This window comes from Ciconia boyciana, chromosome 21 (assembly GCF_034638445.1).
Source record: "Ciconia boyciana chromosome 21, ASM3463844v1, whole genome shotgun sequence".
In the NCBI taxonomy this organism is placed as follows: Eukaryota; Metazoa; Chordata; class Aves; order Ciconiiformes; family Ciconiidae; genus Ciconia; species Ciconia boyciana.
In genome coordinates, this window is record NC_132954.1 from 6,867,665 (window position 1) to 6,894,790 (window position 27,126).

General features: G+C 44.2%; 1 protein-coding gene across 4 annotated transcripts in view; it reads right to left on the reverse strand.

Moving 5' to 3' along the window:
* Nucleotides 1-540: 540 nt before the first annotated feature.
* Nucleotides 541-27,126, reverse strand: part of KIAA0319L (KIAA0319 like) — a 33,749-nt gene continuing 7,163 nt past the window's right edge. For 2 of the 4 annotated variants that reach the window (XM_072884898.1, XM_072884896.1), the window contains 19 exons: nt 26,005-26,702; nt 20,330-20,621; nt 18,097-18,198; nt 17,141-17,238; nt 15,865-15,952; nt 14,516-14,608; nt 13,687-13,819; nt 12,352-12,580; nt 11,148-11,271; nt 10,459-10,591; nt 9,412-9,560; nt 8,937-9,088; nt 8,614-8,752; nt 8,106-8,265; nt 5,735-5,877; nt 5,372-5,494; nt 4,737-4,827; nt 4,284-4,375; nt 541-2,263 (listed from right to left, as the gene is read on the reverse strand). In XM_072884898.1, coding sequence (XP_072740999.1) covers nt 2,076-2,263; nt 4,284-4,375; nt 4,737-4,827; nt 5,372-5,494; nt 5,735-5,877; nt 8,106-8,265; nt 8,614-8,752; nt 8,937-9,088; nt 9,412-9,560; nt 10,459-10,591; nt 11,148-11,271; nt 12,352-12,580; nt 13,687-13,819; nt 14,516-14,608; nt 15,865-15,952; nt 17,141-17,238; nt 18,097-18,198; nt 20,330-20,621; nt 26,005-26,702 — 3,227 coding nt within the window. In that variant the 3' untranslated portion in view covers nt 541-2,075. The remainder of the gene's footprint in view (nt 2,264-4,283; nt 4,376-4,736; nt 4,828-5,371; nt 5,495-5,734; nt 5,878-8,105; nt 8,266-8,613; nt 8,753-8,936; nt 9,089-9,411; nt 9,561-10,458; nt 10,592-11,147; nt 11,272-12,351; nt 12,581-13,686; nt 13,820-14,515; nt 14,609-15,864; nt 15,953-17,140; nt 17,239-18,096; nt 18,199-20,329; nt 20,622-26,004; nt 26,703-27,126) is intronic. The other 2 variants (XM_072884899.1, XM_072884900.1) reach the window with 2 other exon arrangements.

Sequence of the window (27,126 nt, forward strand, 5' to 3'; positions counted from 1 at the left end):
CCTCTAACAGCACAAAACGCTTTCAGGCACAGTCCCAGGACCACATCTGATCGATCCCTGCAGCTTCAAAACCTCATTTTCTTGGGGTTTATTCATCTTGCATTCAAATGAAGGGAAACGCATGAGAGGGTGGCGTCACCCAAGAGTTAAGTGTCTGGCCATCGTACAGCTCACAACAGCGGCCGCAGCCAGCGCTGGGCTGTGCCCCTCTGAGGCACGCCACGGGGAGCATCCCGGTGTCAGCCATCCCCATGTGTGGTCCCAGGCGGGCTTGGAGGGAAGGAGCTGTTGGGAGAACGGGTGCAGGAGCAGCCTGGGAAGGGGAAGCCTGGCTCGGAGCACCAGCTGCGCACAAGACAGACAAGCCGGAGGGTGGCCCGTGCCGTGACGCAGACAAGCAAGAGGCAGGCCCCGTGCCTGGCGGAGTCAGGAGGGCACGAGGCTAATGCCTGGGTACTCGGGAGAGCAGCAGGCTCCAGTGCTGGTGCCTGAAGAAGACAGCTGATTGCCCAGAAAAATAAACTTAGCAGCAGCCATGACTACATTCAGCGAGGGAACATTCCCTCGCATTCAATAGTGTTTAATCTTCATCTAGCTCAACACAAATCAGTAGTGCAGCAATATAAATACAACCGAGGAAGTTGCCTTTTGGCTTTCAGAGCTCAAAAAAAAAAAGCCAATGAAACAAGTTTCCAGTTTTTAAATTAAACACAAAGAAAGGCAATAAACTGCCCACCCATCCACAGAGGAGCAGCGGCATCCTTCACACCAGCAAGAGGCTGATTTCTGCCCGAGGACAGGGGTGCAACTCATGAAAGCAGCATAGTGAGATAAAGGAGGGGGTATGGGAAGGGACCACCACACACCTGCCCCCAGAGCCCCGGCAGCAGAGACGCACGGCCACTTGCTGCCAGCACTCACCACGCGATGCCCTCGGGTACCGAGAGTTCCCTTTTCCACCGACTAAAGGACACCAAGTGTGTACTTCGCACTGCGTTAGGAGCACGCAGGGCTCTTCAGCCGCAACAACGTGAGGCCACTAAGCTGCCAGCCAGAGGGAGCAGCCAGCTGCTGGGGACTGAAGGTATCGACCCCCGTTTGCCTGGGTTGTGCAAATTTTAAGGACCCCCCCCCCCCAGTATACAGTGTTTCATAACTGAGATATGGTTAATGTCCAGACTCAAGGACGGCTTGGCGACCAACAGAAGGCGCTGGGGCCACTGAACAACATCTCACAGCTTTGGAATTAAGCCAGACATTAGACACAGGTAGCAAAGCTGGGTGTCCCCCCCCGGCTCTGGTACCCAGCGGAGAGCTTGCTGCAGGAGGGTGTCTCCTAGCCCAGCCAATTACCACAGACAGGTCAGCTTTTCACATCTGAACAGGCACCGTGTCATCAACACTCCCAGTGAGAAAAGCCTGACAATAATTTAGAACAGCTACAAACCCCTCTCCTAACCTGCAAGCTGATGGAGTGTGACCATAGTGTTTAGATTCTCCCTCCTCTACACTCCAAAAGCAGCCAAGTGCATGTGAAAGGACAAATCTAAATTAAAACAGTGCTTAAACCATTAGGGAAGGTGGGAGTAAAAGAGAAGAAAGCTGTTCGACAGCAAAAGTAGCCCATGGCAGGCTACTGGAGCCTGAAGGGAGCTCACAGCACAGCTCAAAGCACAGCCTTGACCTTCCTTCTCTAAGGAGCTCCCAAGACAAGCGAGCTGGACGTCCATGGGTGTTTCCTCCACTGCAGTCTGAGGTGGGCTAGGAGGGTCCTGCACATTCACAGTCACTCCAAGTGGTTCTGTCCTGCCGCTCTCCAGATGCCAGCTCTGTCTTTTCTGACGCTTCGCCTGGGGTTCACAGTTGCCTTCTCCTCCCTTTGATTCCCCTCAAAGTTCAAATTCAAGTACAACCAGTTTTAACTGAATGAAAAGAAACCCACAAAAACAAAGTTATTTTCTGTGAAACGAGTTAGCAGCGTTGTCCTAATCAAGCTGGCCTCCAAAGGCCCTTGTAGGATAGGGACGGGAGTGGCCTTTCCCACTGAGCTCCAGCAAAAGGCCACCTGAGGGGAGCTATAGGATTTCCTCCCTCTGGTTCTTGGGTTTGAGCATCACTTGTCCATTGCGCAAAGAGCCATTCTGGCTACGGAGCAGTTTCCCTTTTTCACGGTCAGGCCACGTGAAGATGGCTTCATCGCTGTCCAGTTCAGACTCCGAGTGCATCAGGCTAGTGTTGAGGACCTGGGCTTTCTGTCTGCTGCCTTTAAAGGAGAGAGATTCTCAGGTTAAAAATACTTTTAATACCGGTCAACCACCTCACCTTACTCCATTCCCCCTTTAATCTCCTTGTCCTATCATGTCAAAGGGGCAGCCTAATCAGACTTTCCTGTGTCTGTCACTTCTTCCTGCAAATGCTGAAGCCAAAGCGATCCTGTTTCAGGTACTTCGGCATGAGAGAGGTCACAAAGACACTTTGAGATAGTGCAAAGCACAACAAACAGGTAGGAAAGCAAATTACGTTACCAGAAGGGGCTGTGAGTATACGTGGGAGCTTTGTCTTCCTGACCTTGCTCGGGGCATTGCCTAGAAAGCTCTCTGAGGGCTAATGGCTGTAGTAAAGAGAATACGCAGGTGTGCAAGGGAAGATCGCTGCGTTCTTACTACCCTCCCTACTCCCATCTCTGCTTCTCTTGCCTGCAAGGGAAGAGAGATAAATTAGCGGGGTGAATTTAGATTAATGCACAAGGACAGGAGAGAGACATTTACTGATATTGTCAGCAGAGGAAATATTTAAATTTAGCTTTTCCTTAATGGAGAAATGCAACATTTCCTCTGTTAGCAGAATGCTCCCTGGACATATCTAGCAGGGAAAAAGACTTTAGTCAGCAGCCAGTCTCGGAAGAAGCAAGATGAGTTTAGTTACCAGAGAGCAAACGGTCGAGGCACATTTGCTACAGACTGCAGAACAATGAGCCCTTTATTTAACAGTGGGGCTCTTCTGTGCAAGGTGACAGATGGTCAGATTAAAGCAGAGTTGGGTGCTGAGGGAGGAAAACACACACGGTTTTTCTTCAAGGGTATCTGTATTTGTGCAGTTGGGATGGCCTGCTTCTCAGAGGAATTGTCTGATCAGCTCTGTCGCTGCAATGCCCTCCAATGCTGCTGTTAGGCGCTGTTCACTTTGCTGGAACACCATTAAATGGGATAATACTAGGATGAGCAATTATTTTCCACTAGCAAACAAGGATCAGGGACTATTTTCCACGCACAGTTAAAATAACTCCTCCTCTAAACAAAACCAGGGCGCGCACTCGTATTTGAAAGGCGTATTTCAGCGGCGGAAGTGCTCCCCAGCATTCGGTGGGGCTGTGCTTTGCACACACTTTCCCACGTCTCCCTCCTTTCCTGGTCAGTCAGCAGGTGACCACAGCTCCGTTCAGGTATCAGATACAATTGCAGCAAAAACACTCCAGCCTGAAATAACTCAATGATCTTTGCAAAGCACCTGACAAGCACTCTCGAGGACAGCAATGCGGACAGGAAAATGCTGGCTAAGAACACTGAAGACAAATGACTGCCCTTCTGGAATGGGCTAACAGGCCTGAAGCCACATGGAGCACTGAGGACTTCATGGGTCTCCCCCTTAAGATAAGCATCTGCTTACTGGAAAAATTAGAGGATGAGCTAAAACGTGAAACTTTCAGAGCCTGATGCTCACAAGGACAAGAATCAATAAATTTATGAGCAGGTCATTTGGGGTGTAAGAATACGGGGGCAGAAATAAACATCGCTCTCTCCAGGCTATGAGTACTTTCAGGTGTCCCCTTGCTTACTAGCCAAAGTCGATCAGTTTAGTGAAATGCTTAGTGACGCTGAATTCATGCTTTGCGGCAGTGGAAGGAACTGCATATTGGCCAGAAGCAAACTACCAGAACCCAGCAGAAAACTTTAGAGCAAGAGAAGTTATAGTCAACACATAGTTTTGGGCTTCCTGGATCAGGCTGGTCTCTGCACAGCTTACATGCATCCACTTCCTACTTCTGCAATAGGAAATGGAAACACCAGGACCAGGCCAGTTTCAGCCCCAATTTCTAAACCAAAGAGTTAGATAACTTGACTAAATACCCTGTATACAGATCTGAAACAAGCTCTTAGATCTTCCAAGACTCATCTGTCAGTGCCTAACATCACGTTGGTTTCACTCTGATTTTTAGTCCACTGAGGAAGAGTGTTCTTAGTCAGCATTCTGGAAACGCTGAGCTCTTCCCTCTCATGTTTTACCTGCTTTGGGATTTGGTTTTAACTCCAGGCTTTCTTGATCCGTTGCATCCAAAATCTTGTATTTGCTTTTTCTTTTCGATTTTCCTTTTCGTCTAAAGGGGAAGAAAAGGAATTAAGAGGCAGGCCATTTCTAAAAAAGCCGGAAGAAAAAAAACAACTCTGATCTTCAAAGCTAGAGTACTTGCTTATTTCAGATTATGTTCGTATCAGAAAGCACAACATTAAAAACCTTGCTTTAGTTGCACATTTATAGGCTAATCCAAATCTCGCTTATTAACTGAACCCAGAGTTCTAGGACTTCAATGTTTCACTTGAAACACTAAGTGACAAAAACTAATATCCCAGGGCTAAACAGATGACCTGCTGGGATGAGGGGTTTGAATCTTTCACCTCCTAATGCAGCTACTTGGCTGTGAAGCACTGATACAGTGGGGGTTACGGCCTCAGTCCCACCTCTTGCAACAGCAGATCACCATCCAGGATAAGATTCCAAAGGCAACCACAATGACGAAAGATGCAATGATCACATACAGCACACTCCACTCTGAAAGCAAAACACCCCAGAGATAAAGACGTTTTGGCACCTCATACAGTTGACAGTGTGCGCTTTAGATGACTATTCTTGAGAAAGAAAAAGAAAGGCCTGACCCTTTGCAGAATTAGAGGCTGGCATCCATCACTGACAGCACCACTAACTCACCTACGGAAGCCAGGGGCTTGAGATCCAGTGTGCGGACTCGCTGCACAAGGGCATTTTTCAATGTGTGTTGATTTATAAAATTTGCTTTCCTGTGGCAGGAAAGCCTCTGTAGGGGCACGACAGAAAAGAGGTGTCATTTATACACCTCTTGAATGGACTCAGCTCTTATTGAGCGTTCACCAAGAGGGTCTGAAGAGGAGTCGCTTCCCTATCAAATATCGCCTGCTTAGAAGGTACGTGTAGCGAGACCAGGGCAGGGACTAGCTCCTTGTGTGAGCATCACGTGAGAGATACCGGGAGAAAGCAGGTACCTGTTACTCTGCCTACCCTGGGTTTCAAAGACCGTTTGCTTTCCAAAGGTGAACAATCCCAGAGAGGTTGCACGTACCACAGTTGCTTTCGCCGTCCCCCATCTGCACCCTGACGAAGTTCTCCATCCAGAATGGGTCACAGACACAACGCTTGGTGAAGGAGTCACAGCGTCCATGCTCAGAGCAGTTCAGTTGACACGCTAGGGACCAAAACCAGCAAGATGAACTAAATGACTCGCACGTGAGGCAAAAATGGGACAGTATAGTTCAACACGGTCAACCCCCATAGGCTCTAACTTTAACCTTGTCACTCTGTAGTTCATCCTCTTAGCTTAGCCGTAATCACAAGCAGTAAGAAGTGCAAACGTAAGCACTTAGGCCTCATGCCAAACTAAAAAGTCCCACTTCACTAACAATGTAACACAGTGATTCTTACTTACTGACTGTGTTAATTTCTAATGCCCGGAAGATGAGGAAGTCTGACTGTTGTTTCCGTAGCTCGTTTTTTAGCGTCCAGGCTACCTCTCGTCCTTTGAATATCTGATGGGGTGGCTGGTTCTGTACAAAAAACACCATCTTCGTGCTGGAAGTCAGACAAAAATGATTATCTGCTGCTTCTCCAAACACCAGGCAGAGAGCCATTCTCCCCAGTCTGTCATTAGAGGAACTTATTCAGAATCCCAAATTTATTTAAAGACCAGACTTCTGTCTCCATCTTGGAAGCAATAACATTAGACCTGGTCATACAGTAGAAAACCCTTTGGGACATCTGATCCATCCATATTTTCAAAGCTAGGGCTGGACTGTTCTTGAGTTTGCTAATGGTTTTGTCAAGTCTCGTTTCAAACATCATCAAGCACATCTTTGCATGTTCACACTAACTATGCAAATCCCCAACCTTTAAGGTCCTGACATTTGCATAATCTCCTCCCTCACTGTGGGATCCTTAGACCTTACTAAACGTGGAACCTAGGGACTCATTCAACTGCTCGGCACAGAGCTCCAGCAAGAGAGAAGGCAGTGAAGGTTTACAATCTCTTGCAAAGCCTAGTTCGAATGCACAAAGCGTTACAGCCAGAAAAAAGCACGGGTGTAGAGGATACTGTATTCTGCACCTTTTATTGCATTAACTTTATGATAGAAGAACTTGCTCCCCTAGGCTTGCTAGCCTTGCAGAACCCCGCGTATCCTTCAGATTCACAAAAGGATGCATGGATGTTTCAGATTTATTATCACCAGGGAGCCTATGAGTCAACAGGATATTAGTGAAGCCCTCAGAGTTATGTGAAAAAACAGCAGCTGGCGGAAAACGGTATTTTTTAAACAGTACGAGTTACTTAGATAGTTGAGGCAAAAATGGGATCTTAAAGCCATCTGTCAGAAAATCATTTCTGCTCTTTTATAACACTTCCCACTCTTTTGTCTACTTAATAAACATATAAACAGATGAAGCATTAATTACAAGAATCCCTTACTTGCCTTACTCGGTGAAGAACGGTGGCAACTGGCCTGGTCATGGCAGAGATAGAAAGGTAATATTACAACAGAAAGTGCTGGCTCTTCTGTTCTGAGCTCTTTAGGTTTGCATGGGCAATGAATTCTGGTTTTACTGCTACAGCAGGCAACGTGCACACGAAGGAATCAATACATTACTCAACTCAGGGAAGTCTAAAGTGTAACTGCAGATTTATTGCTGACTTGCTGCATGACTTTAAGCATGTCCCTTAAATCTTTTCCAGTGTTTTATCTACCTTAAAACTACTCCACTTTCAGTACGAATTACGTGCAATATTACACTTATTTCAACAGATTACCTCTCTGCCCTTGATAAGCTTGTTGCCATACCACTCACATGCATGTTCAGGCATCCTCAAACACACCTACAGTAACGACGGACTGCCGTTAGTACGGAGACACATGTAGCTGTTGCTGTGACAACGCTACAGCACCAGTCGCTGAAGTTTTCTGCAGAACAGTGAATTTCCCAGACCAGCCATTTGTGCAGAGGTGGAAAGCTAAACTCGATCAGGTACTTTCATGCCAAAGCAGCATGGCCAGGATCCAGCTGGGCCAAACCATCCCTTCTATGACTTGCTGGTTGCTGTACTTGGGGCTGAGCAACACTGTCCAGGCAGGTGACGTGACCCTGACCTACAGCCTTGCCTATAAGCAAACCTACAGCCTTGCCTATAAGCAAACTTCCACTTGTTTAGAAGAGACCAGCTGTAGTTTACAGTAAGCTAAATAGCAATCAAAACCAAGTTTTCCTTATCTCTTCAAACAAAAATTACACTGGTTTTCAACATTTTATTTTACATTGAATTGAAGCTGATGTAGTTTTAGATTAGCTTTACTGCCCGCACGAAGTTGGCATGCAGGCTACTACTCAGGGGATTGCTACACCACCACCTCTGGTGCGGCGTCAGTGTTTCACCAAACTGCGCCTGTACCAAGCCCCATGATTTGTCCAGTTGTGTCACGGCTGTAGAACATCCTTCAGATAGTCTTCACAATTTTCAAAACCGTATCAGATTAGTTCTTATTTTACAGATTCACGGGACAAAGACATTAGCAGCAGAAAACAGCTTTTGAGGACAATGCAGCATCTCCACAGGGGAAAGAAACCCAAGACCTGCTTGGCAATACACCTTCTCTGACCCGAGCAAGCAGGAATATCCATTTTAAGCAACATCTCCCCATGTTCCGATTGTCCAGTCTCTTCCCAAAAGAAAGCAGCCCTTGGTTTACTAAACCCTCAAGAAATCCCCTCAAGCAAACCCTCAAGCATGTACACTCACAGATGAGCCCTACCTTTGTTCGGTGTACGGCTGGATCTTCTGCACAGTAATATCCGAGTCGAGGACCCCCAGCAGAACGCCTATTTGTCGGATAAACATGCCCTTCTGCCTCTCAGTCAGCTGGCTGACATTAACATCCAGAATTATCTCCACAAGGTTATTTTTCCTAGGATCTAGTGAGAATGTAGATAATACAGATCTTTAGAACTTCTATTTAACAGTCTGGGTACAAGTCAGGTTTCTAGTATCTTTCCAAAATGTTTCTGCTTTGAACACAAAAGTACAGAATCTCAGCGTAGGGAGGGATACAAGTCTATGACTTTCACAGGTGAGGCAAGCAGTAAGAGTCAGCCCCCAAGAACCACATGCAAATACAATCACATCCCCCAAAACTTTTGACCTTCTACAGTTCTGAGCTGGACTCGACTACACACTTTATCTCAGCACATTGTATCCAGGCAAACAGAGGGCTTGCTAGTGCACTGTAGGCAAATGTGGTACAGCACAAAATCCAGACTGACCAGGTTTGACTTCCACCGTGGTCCTTTCCACATCACTCTCTCCTTTGGCATCTGTTACTCTGAGGTGGAATATGTAGGTTCCTTCTACCAGATTGGACAGGAGAAGGACAGGATGATGGTCTGAATTATTTAAGACTTCCTGGAAGGCAGAACAAAACAGGTATCAGGAAATAAGGGATCAAACTAGCATGATACATTCTTAAGGTTATCACTAAAAGGTAGCAGGTGCAACGATCAGCTTTATATTTCCTCAGGAGCTGTCGACACTACCTCTCACTGACTTTCGTGATGCTGCGGACTGCCGTTTAAAAAAGAAACCTCACCCCAGCTGCAGGGCTCCCCTCGTCCCGGGTCCACAAGTAGCTCACAATTCCCTTATCATCAGAGGACTTCGATCCATCCAACTCAGCAGTATTTGTGGGCAAGGTGATGACAACATTACCAGCAATCTTTGCAACTGGCGGCTTGTTTATCTCTAAGCAAACAGAAAGAAAGCAGTTGGAGAAAAATCTGGTAGTGCCCAACCAAAAACTACTGCATTAGATCTCCACTGTAACCCAGAAATCCCTATCTAACCCTGGGGGAAGCGAAGGGAAATTACATACTGCTGGATTCAGCTGAAGATACTGTTCCTCCAGAAAAGGGAGGAACAGACTGACTTAGAGAAGGCCATTTCACTGCTCTCCACATTATCTTTCACCCATTCCTTACTCTTACTTTGCCTCTGAAACACAGGTTTTGCTGAACTGCTCAGAGATAACCTGCGTTTCAGGCAGCTCTGCTCATGGCTGGACGTACCTTCTTTGACAATGACGTTGACCGAGCTCTGGCTCTGCAAGTTCCTCTCATCTTTAACTGTCAGAGTAAACTCGTATGTCCCAACTTGAAGGCCTGTTACAGTGGCAATGCTGCTGTTAGCATTCTCCAGCTTGACGCCATCTGGGCCCCTAACCAAAGCATAAGAGGATCAGTTTAAACTTTGCATACACCACAGGAGCTAGCCTCACACCAAACAGGAGGCTCAAGCTCAAGCAGGGTTTATGGACATGCAACTAGAGAGTCGCATGGAAATACAGAGTCCATGACAAAAAGCAAAATTATTTTCTCCAGCTACAGCAAGATAATTAAAAGAGTAAGCGCAACATTCAGAACAAAACACAGTTTCTGGTGGTTTAGTGTTTTGGTTATTTTTAAACCAGGGGAGCACTGATACCAGCATTTAAGTAGGGTTTACAAAAAGTGGTACCTTCAGCAAAATTGACTCCTGTGAACTGCACAATAAGCCAATTTCTTAAGAGAATGTATAAAGCAAAAATAGTTCTTTCATTTATAAGAGCTTTGCACACACTTTGCATTAGCAAACAGAAAAAGCTACTGCAAGTTGCTCACAGGCTTCTTCCTACATTCCCTAAGCACTTCAGGGAATTTAGAGTCTGAAGAAAGCATGACAATGAGAAGAGAAGAACACTGCCTCATTCAAACATACTGCAAAAGGATCAAGTTAGAAGGCCCTGCTGTTATTTGATTACAAGAGGCAGTCTCTTCATACAGCCGAGACCACATTACACTGCTGTGATTCGAACACGGCCGGTCTCCTTTACATGCCACAACCACGCTGAGAATGGGAATCAGGCCTCGAGATGAAGGCAAAGGTATTTCTAATGCTCAAACAAAACTCCACTTCTCTCCAATTACACATAAATCCTTGTCTCATTCTAGTCACTGGTAAAGTTTGTCAGGCCCGATGGGAGCAGGATTTAACACAAGGGAGGTATGTGGGGGTGTGTCTTGTTTTAAATGAAAGACAGATACTTGCGTAAGAACAGCCTGGAAGATGATACACACCGTGTTTTTTCCCAAAGAAAGGAGACTATCTTCTGGTCATCCGAGCTCTTGCTGCCATCTAGAGTGGTGCTGTCCACAGGAAGAGTCAATTCTTTATCTGGACCAGCATCCGCCTTTGGGGGCTTATTGTTCTCTGAAAAAGGATTCCAATATTTTTCATGCACATGCCATTAAAGGTGGAGCTTAAAACCCCAGCATTAAGAAGTTTCTCCATGATCCCTAGTATACTTCTTGCCCATTATCTCAACCTTGTACTCCAAGAAAGTGAGGTTAAAAGCAGTTAAGAGCAGTGTTTCATTCACACATCTGCAATAAAATGAGAATTAAATCCAGGAGTTCTGATTTTTGCTCTCATTCTCTAAGCATTACTCCACTTTTCCTGCTCCTGTCCCAGGACCAAGCACTGTGGGCAGAGACAGCTGCTTGGGAATACAATCCTGCCATTATGGTGGGATAATGTCAATTAGACTACATTGTGTAAAATAAGAGAACAGCCTAGAAAGGCAATATTCCCAGAAACTTTCTTTTGTTGGTTTATCATCAATATACCAGCCCAGAATGGTCCTAAACTAGAGCAGCCTTTCTGAAAGCAACATGAAGCTACCATAAGATCTAGAGTATGTTGACAGATCGAAGCTCGCCTCTAACCCCTGGAATGGAAGTGGCAAAAGCAGCTAAGGGCAGCTTACCTGGCTGGACTATCACAGTGACCTCTGCGGTGGACTGGTGCCCAGCAGAATCAGTCACTATTAGCTGGTAAGTGTAATCACCTTCTTGCATTGCAGAGAGCTGTAACACTGGTGTCCTCACCCCCTTTGAGAAAACATATTCATGTATTAAAAAGAAACCTTACACAGATTATGATAGACCAGAAGACTCTGCTTCTAAAACAACTATTATTGGCAGATTCTAGGGGCTTATTAACAACTCCTGCTATGGTGCCAGAAGTCTGTGCCACTTAAGCATGCAAGGCACTTACAACTAAATTTATGCACAGCAACAAGGACACTGTTGTGGAACGTATCAAGAGTAATGCCATATAGGTGTTCAGAGCTTTTGAGATTCAATAGTTAGCAACTCAAGCAAAACCTCTGGGGAGCCCTGTGCAAACTATATACATTGTGAACCTGATTCATGGACTTTCTTATTCCATAAATCTGACAGTAGTAATAATCTTTAAAAGAAAAATGATGACATGGAAACAAGCTCCAGCTTTTACTGTTTAGGACAGAGGAGTGTCTGGCCAGTATCAGCAAAGTTTAGACTCCAAGGTTCAACTCAAAAGATCCAGTCCGTTGTGTTTGCCCAGCTTAGGAAATGCATGACGTGGCACAACGGGTTATCCTGTGCATCTAAATGCCATCCTGACCGATAGTTACCTAAAAGATCACACAGTCTGGCTTCCACACCTGCTCATAGCACTTAAGCATCCCTATTATACCATCATTGATTTAGCTATCACTGATGTTCTGAGAAGTCAGCAACTGAAGAGAGAAAGAACACGCTTCTCTAGCAGCCACACAGGCTAAAGTGACATATATAGGTGTGATCAAGTTGTGCTGAGACCTGTTGTATGGGACATCGGAATCCAAAGCCATCAAGTTCCCATCTGTCTCAATCCTCCATTCTTGAGCTGTATTTAAGTATTTCTTGAGCAAACTGCATTGCTCAAGAAAACAAACAGGATGCCAGTGAAAACCTGTGGCTAGACTGGTGCACCAGCTCAGCCACTAAGCCAATACCAGCTTCATGTGGATTTAGTTTTAAGTATATACTTAATCATCACAAGCTTGCTCCGTAGGATTATAAGAAACATTTGCTAACAGTCAATTAAAAATGATTTGATTATAGAAGAATGCCAGCTAGTGAGTAATCCAGGAGACCTGCACTGACCTGCATCTCCATCACCTTCCCTTTGCTGTTAGGACTGAGCAGCCACTCGTAGCTGACAATGCTGTGATCATCGGTGCTCTGATTCCCGTAGAGGGTGATGGAGTTCTGAGGCAGGGTGATCACTTGGTTTGGACCCGCATTTGCCACTGGAGGATAATCCACTGCTTTGTTCACAGTCAAGTTTGCAGTGGTGGAGTTGCTGGCACCATCTGAGTCCACTACTGTTAGACTGAAGAGGGGAGGGGAAAAAAGGAAAAGTGAAAGCAGTGAAGAGCCATGATTATCAGGCTGGAGTTAACGTAAATGCAAAAGAAGAGTTAGAAACTTAAGACGCTTTCAAGGAGAGGATAGTAATTTTTTTCAGGAGTGAAAAAAACCTATGGTTTGATGCAACTGTGCTTTTTGTGAATTAAAACTTCCCCCAAATGCCCAATTATCAGCCTCAAAGCAATGCAAGAAATTCAAGTCACATCTATGTCTCACTTGAAATCTACCAAATACTTCCAAGATATAACTGTGCTAGTGAAAGACCATCAGCTTTCACACACACAGTTGTGATGGAGAAGACCTCCCAGAGTACGACGCTGCCTCCCAACAGAAGACGTTCATTCACATGGACACAGAAGTTCATTACTAACCCACACGTGGCCTGAACGCAGTTATGCCTCCTCAGGTAGGCTAGTACCGCAAAACAGAACTGCTTTTTGCTAAATCTAGATCTGAACATTGATCTGATTAGTTCATATACCAACTGCTTAAGAGGAAAACAATGTTCTTTCCAAAGTTATAGGTACTCAGGTTTATTTTATTTTAAATGGATCTGCTGATGCAGTGCATGGACATCACACCAAAATGCAGACTAAAGGAAAAACACAGAACAAACATGGAAGTAAAATCAGCTACTATCTATTACTCAGGTACGTGCACAAAACCATTAGGCCTCATTCACTTATCTGGGACAAAAACATTGCATTTAAAAATTGGATTTAAAGACTGCATTTCTTCCTAAGCTTTTACCCAAACAGTTTAGATTTAACATTTCAAGAGACATTTTGTAGTGCTGGCAGACCATACATTCTCTTCTGCCATCATCTTAAACCAGTGCTAAAGCTTAAGAATAAGAAGTAGCTGGATAGCTTATCTCTTCTGAAGTGAAAAGCTATGAAACTACCTGAAAGCGTAGGAGTGGAGAGAGAGAGTACATCACAAATAGAGTTCTCTCCCTGTTGTGGTTTTTTGTTTGTTTGTTTTTTAAACCAGACTAACACTTCAGGAATCTTGTACATTTTACTCCTAAGGGATGAGAACTGATCAACTCTTCCAGGTATAACCTACCTGAACGTGTAATTCCCAGGTACCAGGTTGGTCAGCGTCAATATGGCAGTATCGCTAGAAACTTTTTCCTCCCGCAAAGGACCCTTCAGTTCTTCCCAGTGATAGCTGACAATTCTATCATCATCAGTGCTTTCTGTTTCAATTACAGAAGAAAATGCACATACAAGGAGTTAGAAAACGCTGCTTCACAAAACCCAGATGTTCAGTCCCCCAGTTCAGTGCTGGGCTTAGTGGGCAAAGGCATTTTTGGTCCCAGCCCAGAGGTCTCTATTATGCTCAGATACCCAAACCATATTCTCTCCTCTACCCTGTTTCACAGGTATACTCGAATACCCTGCAATTAAAGGTTTGTATGTGTGCTGGGGGAAGATAAAAAACCCCAAATAAAAAACACTAACAAAATAATACTAGTTGGGGGAAAGACAACCTGAACATATTTAAAGAAATTCCTGAAAAGCTCTAGTGTGGGCCAGGATCAGTAAAGGTGGTGTGTTAGCTAACTAACACACCTAACACATTTGAAGCTTAATGCAAGAGGCCAGTGATTTTGACTGACAGTAATTTTTTTTATTCTAAGCAGCAACCTCTAGAGCTTTTCCTTTTTTAGGAGATTGGCTCAGGCCACTGCCCTTCAAAAGGGAAACATGGAGAGGTGCTGTCATGTGCGTATTCCCCTCTCCTGGCAAGAGAGGCTGATTCTTTTCACTGAAGTGTGTTTGATAGTGCCAAAGCCAGTTCCTCTTAAACTTCATCTGAAGGGCCAGCCCAGAACCAAACTCAGAGAAACCAGGCTTGCTAGACTATTGCATTTAAAACCACAGGTACTCACGGCTGCCATCAATAACAGTTGAAATGGTTGGCAATGAAATCTCCTGGAACTGTGGGGACACGATGGCAACGGGAGGCTTATTCACCCGAGGCTCTGCAACAACACCCGAGCTGTTACAAAGACATCTACAGGCAGATCATGATAAAAAACCCTGGCCAAGGAACTGTGCAAAACTACTCTGCCTTTGTGCGCCAGGAGTAGCAAGCAGAATACATATTGCACATCCTCTTCCCTCTCCCCAGCCCCATCTACACCCTCAGTCCTGCAGTAAGCGAGTCCAGGAGAGGAGTCCAAAGCGTGGAATTGCTGTGCCACACAGCTCCAAGACAGCCACCGATCAGACTGACTGCAGAGAACTGCACAATCAACGACAGTGATTCGTGCTTTCAGCAAGTTATACACCAATGTGGGGAAACAGTGCTAACAAAAGGAATTTTAAAAAAACAAGGAGGTGAACTGCCACAACAGTGCTCTGGAAATGGCTGCACTGCATCAGTTCCCCCATACTGGGTCAAGCATTCAAGCACAGACCATTCTAACAGAGCAGCACCTAGAGCTTCTTGCCAAAGTTTGGCTGCTGCTCTGAAAAATGAATGATTTTGATGCATGCTGCCAGCTGCAGATTCACTGCTTATAAGGAAATGATCAGCAACAGCATCCAGAAGACCAGTCACACACTCTTGCTAATTTAGGGAGTGCAAGAGCACTTCTTTATCCACAAAGGTTGTAGAAAGAGTCTTGCCGAAGTGTGCAAAATAAAGGGGTTTTTTGCATAAAAGGAGATGCAGAACCTGTGGTTGCCTCTTCACACAGGCCATGTAACAAGTGAGACCTGGTGAGACCGTCAGCGCAAGCTACTGTATCTACACCAGCTCATCTGCAAACCATGTCTTACAGTAAGGAACGAGCTTTGACTTAACCTGCCTGTGGTTGGGAATTATATTCTTTACTGGATAGGGAAGAAAAGAACCTCCAAAGGAGCTTCAAAGCTCTGGCTTCCCTTCATTTTTTGCTCCTGCTGCTATAAGCTTTTTACCCGGCTACAGCTAGTTTTTATTGAAGCAGTGGCCTTCCAGGGTGAGGCATTTGCTAAGCACTTTTGTATCAGTATTCCAGCTCTTTTACTGAGTGGTTGGCCTGTATGCAGTACAGCAGAAATAGCTATGTGTATTAGCAATAGTTTCACATCTCAGGAAATGACTTAATACACATACATATATACTGAGTTCACAGCACAACGAATTTTCACTACGTTAAATCAGGGTCCAGCCAAATAAGCAAAACACCATGACAGCGGTATCAGACACAGATGAAGTTACGAAAAGATAGATACAATTCCGCCAACTCACTTGGATTCACGGTTACATTCACGTAACCCTCTCCACGTGCGTTTTCCCCATCAACGACGACTTTGAATTCATACAGACCAACAGTAAGCTGGATGTAAACACAAAAGATTATTTACCTTCAGGATGGTAGCACCTTGTCGGGAGCTATTAGAAGGTCAAGTTACCATGCTTTGGCACAGTAGCACATCAGCAGCATAACACACAGGCAATTATGCTTCAACCTATGCATACACAGCAAAGGACAGTTTCCACGCCAAAATGGTATTATGTGTCTTTTAGTTTACAATGGCTATGCAGAAACCAAAGACTAATATGCCTTTCTACCACAGGTGCCACAGGATTGTTAGTCAAGCTTTATTTTCTAGCAACAATAGGCAAACAGAAGAGGTAACAGAGATTAGTTCAGGTTGTCTGGCCACAGGAATCTGTACTAGCAGACTGCATTTGAGATGAGAAAGGATGCATGTAAGAGAAGAAAATCTCTTCTTCTGTGTTTTTGCAAAGGAAAGTATTTCTTCTCTTCCTTCTAGGTGACGTGAGTCAGGCAGTCACCCCTTCATCGTTCACTGTTGAACCAAGATGAGAGGGCAAAGGACCAGGTGCTGGACAACAATCATGGTATCCAAAAGGCTGAAACCCTGACAGAGATAGACACGCTCCTCTCGAAGGGCTTTTCTCTGCATGATATTGTGACTAAAGCCTGTGGATTTTTTCCCCTGAGTGCAGCAGAACCCAAGATGCTCAAAGGAATGTCTCAAATACAGAACTGTATATTCACACAATATTTAAGCCATTCCCTTGTTAAGAATTGCCACGTGCAGAAACCAGCAATCTTTTCACTGCTAGAGCTTGTCTAAAAGCAGCAGGCAGGGACGTGCTACGAGGTACTCCACAGCTCTCGTTAATGGAACCAGCAAGTCCCTTTATCAGTGGGTAGTACATGGCTTCAGACCTAAACAGACCACCACACTGCTTCAGTAGCAGAAATATTCTCAGCCCTTTGTTAATGTTAAATTGTGCCATTTGTATGGCTTGACACACTGCTTGTAGGCAGCTTTTAGATCCTGAAATCAATTTCTTCTTTCCCTCATGCCAGATCAACCTCCTTTTTATAAGAGACTTAGAAGAGGGCTTGCAGTCAAATGTTGGCTGCCTGCCCATCATGCAATTTCCTATTCATCCTGAAATCACATACGAGTCTTTCCTGGCTGCCAGGGTCCCCGTCTTCTCCACTTGGCATTTAACACAACAGGATACGAAGCAGCAAAAGCTTTACCTTAGATAACTTAAGGGTCTGGGAGTGCTTCCCTTCCATTTCTCCACTGTAGTCTTTTGGATGAGTAATCAATTCCCACTCAAAGGAATAAGTGGTCCCTTAAAAGAAAAACCAAAAAGGTCCAGACATTAGTTTTTAAAAGACTGCCTTTCTGCCATGCTAAAGAAAAGCAAAAGTATTAAACATTTACAAGGCACATTCTGCTGCACTATGGAGAAATGAGACAGCTTGGAATTTGGGCTGCAGCTTTTTGGGAATATACCCAGGAAAAGAGACAATCTGCTTCTAAACACATTTACTCTGGAGCCAAAACCCATCTTTCAGCCTCAAAGGCATTAAAGAGCTTTGGAACAGTCACAGCTCCAGGATAAGAGAGAAAAGTCTTATCATACCCTCAAATCCTGCAGACACAACATAATGCCAGTTTTTGAACAGGAATGCATCTATCTCTGTTGCTGCACAACGTGTAACATGCTTGCCTCTCCTCTGCAGTCTCCCACTGCCATTGTGGACAGAGCTATAGATATGAACTTTACAAATACCTGTGAACAATTTGCACGATGAAATGAGGAGCGTATAGAAATGTGTTCCTCAGCATGTCAACCCCCAAATCAGATTCCAATTCACCAAATGAGAGATCACTTGCTAAGACAGCTTGTCACGTATCAGTAAATATCACAAACACATGCTGAAGATCCACTGATTCCTCACATACCACTTCAAGACTATGCCGTCTCCCAAATCTAATGACTTTGTGGCACTTTCAATGCTTTTTGTGTCTTGCTATTTTCTGAGAGAGGCAGCATGAGGTAATAGCACAGGATGAAAAATCTCTACAGGAAAGTGTTCTCTGACAAAAGACATTTTCAAGATTGGCCTTAGTTAACGCTGTGTATAATGCCTATTTGCCATTTCACCATCACGAGCCCTTAGCAGAATTCCCAGGGAAGCCTTACGAGGTGGTGGCTCAGGAAGCACAAACGCATTCAGCTGAACTTCATTCTTTGGCAGGGTCACTTCGACGCTGTCTCCAGCGGAAACTACCAGCTCCTTCATAACTGTGAGGGAGAAACACAGAATTGAAAAAGGAACAGGAAAAAAAATTAGATACATAAATAAAAACTGCCTTGGCTTCAGAGTGTGTGGAATAAAAGCCAGCTACAAATGGCTGTATTTTGTAAACATCCCATCACTCAATATAGCTCCCGTTTCAGGTTTCGCTCTCATTGTTAATGGAAAAGCACTAATGGGGTTTTACAATTTTAAGGCAAGCCCAAAATTACTCAGTCATCCCTCTCTCTTTGCAGATACTGTGCAGCTCCTGCTCCTTTTCTAAAGAGCTGAAATGTGACCCCCAGGCCCTGTACAGGGGAATCTGTTCACCCAGGTCCAACGGCATGGGAAGGGTTTTACCTGACAGGTTTTCGGCAGAGAACCCAGCTGCAGTCTCATGGTACAGCAAGACAAACACTGCTATTTACCAAACTGCAATTTCAGATCTTCACAAATACATGAAGAATCCACGGTATTTCTTTTTTTGAAAAACTGCCTGGGGGCTAAGAGACTTTTTTTTTTAAATCTGCATAGCTACCACACCAAGTATGGGAACTCAAAATACAAACCTGTTCCTTGTATTTATATTTTCTTTTCATCCCTTTCTTAAGACTTTTCTTGCCATTCCATTTCAAATAAATTGACAGGTAGTTTGTTTTTAAAGACTATTGGGTAAAGACTCGAAAACTATGGCCGGTGACATTTTTTTTTCCTGCTTGTTATTTACATTAAGATGGACAGAAAGTTGACTGCATTTCTTAAGAGTACCTCTTGGTCTCCTCATCCTCCTCTTCCCTCCCCATTTGCTTTCTTTTTGTCTTTTTATTATCGGGCCTGGGAATTATGCATAGAAAGCAAGAATTAAAGTTGCTTTAGCCTAGTTTGGCCCTGTCAAAGACAATGTTTCAGAGATCTGCACAAAAAATCCAAGTTAAAAAATATGGGGAGAATGTCATTAAACATTTAGCCTTTCTTCCATCTGTTTATTAGCTACTGGAATTAACCAGTTAACTAATAAGAAAACAAATTCATCAAATTCTTTTTCTTCCCCTCTGAATTACTCCGGATCCTGGGATATTACAACTCCATCAGTCTTTCAGCTGCAAAAGAGTTCCAAGGCAAAAAGAAATCTGATCTCAATAGGAAAAAAACCCCTAAACCAACAAACAGACAAAAAAACCAAAAGCCCGCTTGGAAAAACTACCCTTCACATCATCTTTGTGTTATTTAGCAAAACAAGGAGGCCCTGGCTACGTCACTTTTCCAACACAAGCCACTGAAGATGTTTAAAATATATTTTCCAGTTTTAGCTGGGGTAAGCCTTTAAAAAGAATACTAACTTGTTAACACAAGCATCCAATGAGCTTCCTGCCAAAAATGTCTTTGGATGCAGCATTTCCTTTACACTTTCCATTTGTTCCCTTGTAAGGGAAAGGAACCCTAAATTCAAAAGAAATTCAGCTGCGAATACTTCAGCAAACTGGATTAACTGAATTCTGAGATATCACACGACCAGTATACACCACTGAATGTACGTACACATTGAATGGTGTATACTAATGGCCTGGGTGAGTTAACAGAGCTGTCCAAAGTGCGTTTTGGCTTTTATACATTTTCAATAGTTTGTTTTAAGAAATACCAGTGCGAACAGAAACATCATTTTGCTGCAAAGCAAAGCACGGGCTAAGGGCCAAGTACACTGCTCTCCATGGCTGAACTGTGCATTGACATTTCAGGGAAATAAAATAATCAGTTACACCCCATTTTGAGCAAACATTAAGATTTCTGCTCAACTTTATAGACAGCAGTGTGTCAAGACTACTGAAAGAATGCTTCACGGGACTATGCCTTGCACCACGTCTCAACTTCCACTTTGGGAATTAAGATATCACCATCACTTTCAAGCTGTTCCTGGAAATAGATCCAATGGTCACATGCAGATTTATGATGCCAAAGTTCCATTCTCGGACCTCATGAGTTAACAGGCTCCAACCGGCACGTGCGCTGAAGCATGTATCTCAGCACTTTTTCAAAGGTACCATAATTTCTGAAATTATCTCATATTTTTCAATAGTGCAATGGCTCGTCACCAAAACCGGAGCAGAGGACATTTGCTGGACCACTGCATGTTCTCACCTGGCGTGGTGGCAGTAGTACTTGGTGACGCAGCAGTGTTGGTCTGGATTGTAGAAACACTGCCATTTGTGGGAAGACCACTTGGCACAGAAGTAGCTGTCCGCATTTTCGTTGTGCTTTTCCCCAGCATGGGGCTGACTGTGGGCAACACATCGGAGGAGTGAGGATGGATCAAAGCCTCATCTGGCTGCCCAGGCTTCTCGGTCTTCCCTGTGGCTGTCAAGCCCTGTGCTACAGGACTGAAGAATGTAACCAACACTGACGGTTCTGGTGTAGATGTTCCAGTGTGGATCTGTAAAGGAAAAATTTGTCTTAGATTGACTTGAACACCAAATGTTAGTTTTGTTTTCCTGTGTTTACGTTGCATTTCACCTCCTCCAGTTAGGGAGGCTGAAAAGTCCCTGGTTTGTTTTTCCCAGAAGCAGGATGTTTTACTGCTTCCTCTTCTCTCTTCTGGATTGTTTCTCCATTTTCTTTCTCCACAGCAGATAGGCCATTTCTAGCTCGGCTGAACACTGGTTAAGACCATAGATTTAACCACAGCATCTTAAGTACCCTGGCTGTTGTTGTGGCAAACATGACAGAAGATCTAGGTTCAAAATTGCAGTGAGTGGAGCTAAAAGAATGGAGAGGTGGGATAAGACAAAAGCAAGAAACAGGGACCAGGAACTGGGGTTCATTTGGGCCATTTATTTTGGCCATGTATTCCTTTTTCTAAAGCTGTGCAGTTGGCAAGCACAAAGCAGGAGGATTGCAATGGCATTTTTATGTAATAATCGAATCATTGCAGCAAGAGGAAATTTATTTCAGAATCACTCCTCAAAGCAAGGTGACCTGACACAAACAGTTCCCTGCGTGCATGCCACAGGAGATGCTGCTGGGGCAGGGAGCTGAGCTTGCGGGCAGAAAGTTTGCTCACATCCATACAGGATGAGCCACTTTATTGAAAATAATCAAAGTGGCAGGAACAATTTCCTTCCTTTCATCAGAAAATTCCTTTTACAGTACCTAGCCCCATTCCAGTTCTTAGCCTGCCAGGCAATACTCTTGACAATTCACCTTCCACCATGAAGTACATGCGTGTGGCACATTTTGTTGCGCTAACTCTATTTTGAGAGCATCTGCTAAATATTTAAAATTGAACAATTTACCATCTTTGACTCAGGAAGTGTTTTGGAGCTGAATTGGCCACCGCTACTCCCCACTAGAGGAGCTGATCAAAAGTTCATATTGGAGGAAATATTCTCAAGCTCTAATACCATGCTGTTGGTATTCAGTCCAGGAAACAGGAACTGGAAAAACTCTCTAGACCACGGTGGGCAAGATCCTGGTCAGTAAGTGGGCTGGGCTTCAGAAAACACTAGGTGCCAGTTGTAGACAATAAAGCCATGCTGCATGTACTAAACAGCCAGCCAAGCCAAGAGTAGCAATGAAGGCATCGAAGGCTTCTCTGCAAGAAGGTTTTTTTGTAGTCTTGGGCAAATCATTTCCTCTCCCCATATCTCAGCTAACTTTCTCTCAGTCACAGAATTTAAAACATTTCCATTCATTTGTATGTTTGATTAATGTTTGAGCTTTATAGACCAAAGAATCAAACGCTATTTGTTAGCATTACAGACATCAGCTATTTTTCTCTATTTGCTTAATTGTTGATGGGCTTCCTTCATCTTTAAAAAAACTAGGGATTCTTTGGAACAAAGATGCAGGCAAAATCTGGCATACTGCTCTGTGCTGCTCTTCACCAGCGGCCTCAGGACAGCTGGCTGTCCCAAGCAGTACCATCTTACACCCATCCATAACTCTGGTCAACTCAGGATACTGACTGCCTTTTGCCAAGTAATCGAATAAGATAAAGTCAGAAATACTGGCACAACAAGAGGGGAACAGCCAGGCAGGAGCTCAGACACTTGAGACGGCCTCTTTAGGAAAGGCACGGAAGCAGAAAGTCTCTGCGACTTCATACCACTACGGGGAACCACTTTTTGCTTAGCAAGAATCAACCCAGACGGGTCACAAGAACAGTTGTCACAAACAGCATGCAGGAGACCAGCATCCACCCGCTGGGCACAACGGCCGAGTCTCCACTTTACCCGGCGATATTTTCAGTGAGCTGGATGCTTCCTTGACTCACTTTTTAATGCCAAAAAAAAAACAAATCCGAACTTTACAGTTAAGAGAGATCCTCTTCCTCCCAGAAGTCTTCAGGATGAATTGACAGCCAAATGTCTGGGGAGAGCTTGAATTAGATAAGCTTTGCCTGGGGCAACACAACAGTCAAAAATGCCTCTAATGCTTGCAAGCTGAGATATTTCTTATCTTTACTCCATAACCCAGAATTCTTTAAAGCACAGAACAGAAGAGTTCATTCTTGGGGATAAACGAGGAAGAGACTAGAAGTTTGCCAGCTGTCCTATCTTATTAGCTTAGAAAATAGAGAGAAGTGGCATATTGGCCTGAGTGAATGTAGAAGTGTCAGACGCTTTTGATTCCGATCCTTAACTGCCTTTGGCCTGGGACAAGCGACCTGGTCTCCCTGTCTGAGAGTCCTACGCCTGTAAGATGGAACTAAAGCAGCTATGTGCATCTGAATCCACGCTGAACCCAAGTTACTCAAAAGAAAAATACTTGTGTTCTGGAATTTTTCTTTATTTTTTAATTTAAATGGGCCTTACTTTACTGAACCTGATCTGAATTTACAAAATAGGCTCTTTTCAGTTTAGACTGTATCCTCAGTCATTTGCACTAGCTTCTGTGTCTGTGAAGACCCTTAAGACACAAAAATGTAGGTAACGTCACAAACCATTACAGAGTTAGTGCTGGCTGTGAAGAGAGAACTTTCCTCCTTCCTCGTACGGTAAAAAGCACCCAGCACTAGCAGGAAGCACGACAGCAAGAGTCATACACTAGTAGCCCGAATTGTGAGTGCAGGAATGAGCTCTCTGGCTCTGTTGTAACCACCCCACTTTAAAGGCTGGAGCTTTTTCCACAGTCTGCCTGCAGGGCTGCTGCAGTGCTGCAGCAGCCCTTCTCATCAGCAGTGCTGCACTTAAATACTTCTCCTGACTGGCTATTAAATGCATTGCTATATTTTAAAACTGACAAGTATTTCTACAATGAGGCAGAAAAAAATTGGTGCCTGGAAAATGTCACTCACTTTCATGGAAAAGCATAAATTTCTCTTCCTTAGTTAAAGGCTGATGAGCAGGGTGCACTGCGGTTTATCCTGGTACACTCTCCTTCACCTATCTCTGACTCTAGAGCATGGATACAGTAAAACCACAAATTAATGCTAGCTGCACATTAGCAGAGGACATTGCAGATGGCTATGGAGCTATCAGAACTGCAAGAGGAAAATTAAAACTCAGTGAGGCAATGTTTTCCTAAAACAGTCACCTGACTTCTCCCTCAGTCTCTAGGAGCAAAGGAGAAGATTCGCCTTGCCACACATTCCATGGTCATCAACAAAAGAGAAGAATATGCACATTAATTTCTTTCTCCTCTTTTAGGAAGGAACTAAGAGCCACTTTGACCTCAAACGTCCTTTTCCACTTCAGATGTTTGACGCTCCCAGGTATGAACTGCTTTGCATGCAGTAACGATCCAGTATTCTCCCCACCTTCCAGCCCACCTGCCAAACCTTCTTTAAGAACACAGTATTAAATGCACAGCATTCACCTGCTGAAGCCATGTGCTCCATGTACTGGACCAAATCTAGCCCTGGTGAAATTCTACTGATTTCAGCATGTATGTAACTTTACTTATTCTGGCCCATAACCAACCCAACTTGGAAAACTCCCTGCTTTAGCATCTCCCTCCTGCAAAGGCTGGCCACGTCCCAAGTGCACAGCCTTGAATGTTTTATCCTTGGCCTAAATTAAACTGCTCTCAGATCAGCAATGCAAGGACAGCTGCATAGCTTGCCTTATATTTTGCCAGTGAAAGTTGGATGGTTCAATAATCAAGGAATTAGCCCAGGGCTAGGTAGAAGCAGCTTCAGCTCAATACTCCTGTTAAGGTGGACTTTTTAATTCTTTCTCCTCCTCAAAAACTCTATCCTAAACCTCAGAAATGTGACTGCCAGGAATTCCATCACAGCCAATATATTTTAGTAAGAAGTTTTCATTTTGATGAACCTGCATTTTGTCAAGAGATACGGACTTTCTTAAGAAAAACCTTTCCCCAGCATACATCCAACAGTGAACCTTAATGACAACGGAGAGTGCTTCCTAAAGATGGGAAATCCTGGATACTCAGCAATATTCAGAAGCTGATTAATCCATGTAATTTAATATTTGCAACCAGTTTACTGGACAGGCACTGAACAGTAACACAACAACTCAGAATGCAACACATCAAACTGAACAAGCAGGGAGATATAACAACTATTACCCAAGAGCAACAGAAGACATTTAAGACTGGCTGCGAAGAAGTCTCTCCAGACGTTGCATGCGTAACAACTGAGAGAATGGGGTCACTGCCTAAATCTCAGATATTAGGAGGAAGAAAGAACAAGCAGAGTAGAAATGCTGCAATACTGCAGGGGAGAGAGAAAGCTGAGATCTTGATTCAGGCCTAAATGCTGTGGGGTTCTGGAAAATCAAACATTTGTAAAGTTTTAGTGCATGGTTTCACACACCACCCAGGCTGCCCTGGAGCTCTCAGCAGTGTCCCTTGGCTGCTCTCCACATCCTGCTCTGCAGGGTGGTGGCTCAGACCAGTCACAGCACTACCTGGAACCAAGATTTGAATAAAAGGGAGAGGAATAAATTCAGTCAAGTTTCCAGAACAAGAACGTAACTACAGGAAAAGGGATCAGGCTTCGACAGTGCCAAATCCTAGAAACATGGCAAAAGGTATTTAAAGAACAGTTTCACAAAGTAGAATTCTTTCTGTTTCACCATCACAAGTGCATGGGCTTTTTTGTATGATAAGGCTCAAAAAACTATTTGCAGATTTAAAAATACAAACATCATTTAACAATTGAAATATGCCAATTTCTCTTTAAGACTAACATCTAGATTTACTAGATTAACATTGTACATGTTTGGAGTAGAGACTAAACTGGTTTCATTCAACCAATGCCAACGTAAGCTTTTGTGGATTTGATAAACTGAAGCAGTCTTAAAAACAGAACAAAAAAGTTGGCATTACGATGCCAACTCAAGCAAGCAGGCTGACATGAAAGCACACTGGAAACTCTATGCGCTAGTCTATAAAATAACGTATTTAACTGCCTCCATTCAGCACTTAAAGCAAACAGGTTATTTTATTTTGCAGATCTAAAATGGTACTTTCACAGGTAACAGTTTTCAGCTCCCAGGCACTTCCCACTGACATCACATCTCACCTTTCCTTCTCATCTGGCAAGGACGCTGTGTGGTTATACAAAGGATAAGCATTATCATGACCTCCATCTCCCCTCGCCTTCCCAAAGACAGTTTATCCCAGCTAGGAAGAGGGGGAAAAAAAAAAAACCAACACACCCTACCTCCCAAAAACAAATCAAAAACCCAACCCTTGGCCTTGCTTTGCTGTCAGGAGGCTGAAAACGGGCACCCAGAAAGGTGGCCTATCACTTAAGCAGTTTTAAGTCAAAGTCTACATAAAGCAAGATTGAGCAGGAGGGTGACAGCTCTCCAAGAAAGCCCCATTTCAGCCCCAGCAATCACACTTACCTGTGGCAAGCCAACACCATCTGCATCACTTGATCTATTCACATTATTGCTTTTAGGAGGGAACAGGCTTTTGGTTTTCTGCTCTCTTGGATTCTGTCCGTTTCTCAGCGAGTCTTTCTTTTGATTTGGATGGTCTTCAGGAACAGGTTTGTCTGCCACTAAGCGCCTCAGTACTTGATCCTTCAAGCGCACTGCTTCACTTCGGCTGCTTCTAGATTTGCTATCTGATGCTCTGGCTGCAGCTTCACTGCTGGGGCTCGCTGCTATATCCCTTTTCAGGAGTTCCACCCTGTTACCTGCCGAGCTCCACTTCTGGAATGACCTCCGCAGTCTTTTTTTCCCCTGGACAGGGATGCCCCAGTCCAACCACCTGTGAAACCAGATCTTCACATCACCTTCTGTTTGAAACTTTAAGAAGTGCTCTGTGTTTTTTGATTTCTTTAAAAACACCAAAACAGAGTCAGAAAAGCCAGTCCTGTTTGCCCGACACATGCCAGGCATAGTGCAGTTCACCTGGATGCACATATTTTCCAAGAACCAAAAGGCATCACAGGTGGGGCTCTGGCAGCAAGCAGTCTGACAGGACCGTACAGTATGAAATCCTTCCAGAAGCTGTAAATGGTGATCTTCCCACGATCTCAGATGGCCACCAAACAGGATCTTCCTTGGCTCGCATTTAGATCTGTTCCAGTCTGCATCTGGGAAAGGGGAGGGAAGACAAATAAAAACAATTCTCAACCCTTTAAAGCAGTGGACAATAGATCCTCGTCACTATTGTCAAGATGAGTTTAGGGCACAGGAGCAGTGTGGGAGAGAGGGTACAGGACAGTAAAATGGGGGCTTCTTGGAATCTATACCTGGCCTCAGTATCCAGTACTTGCACAAGATTTTAAGCAACAATCCACTACCTGCACCTCCTACCAACGGAACCACCACCTTTTTTGATCGCAATGGAGCTAAATCTGTCTACAACAAGAGATGTGAAAACAGAAACATTCCTGTTTCAGAGAAAACTGTAAGGCACAGACTGAACAGTGAGGCTGAGGTTACACAGCAAGTTAAGAGCCAGAAATTGAACCCAGGAATCCCGAGTACAGTTTCTTACTGTAACCAGCAAACAGC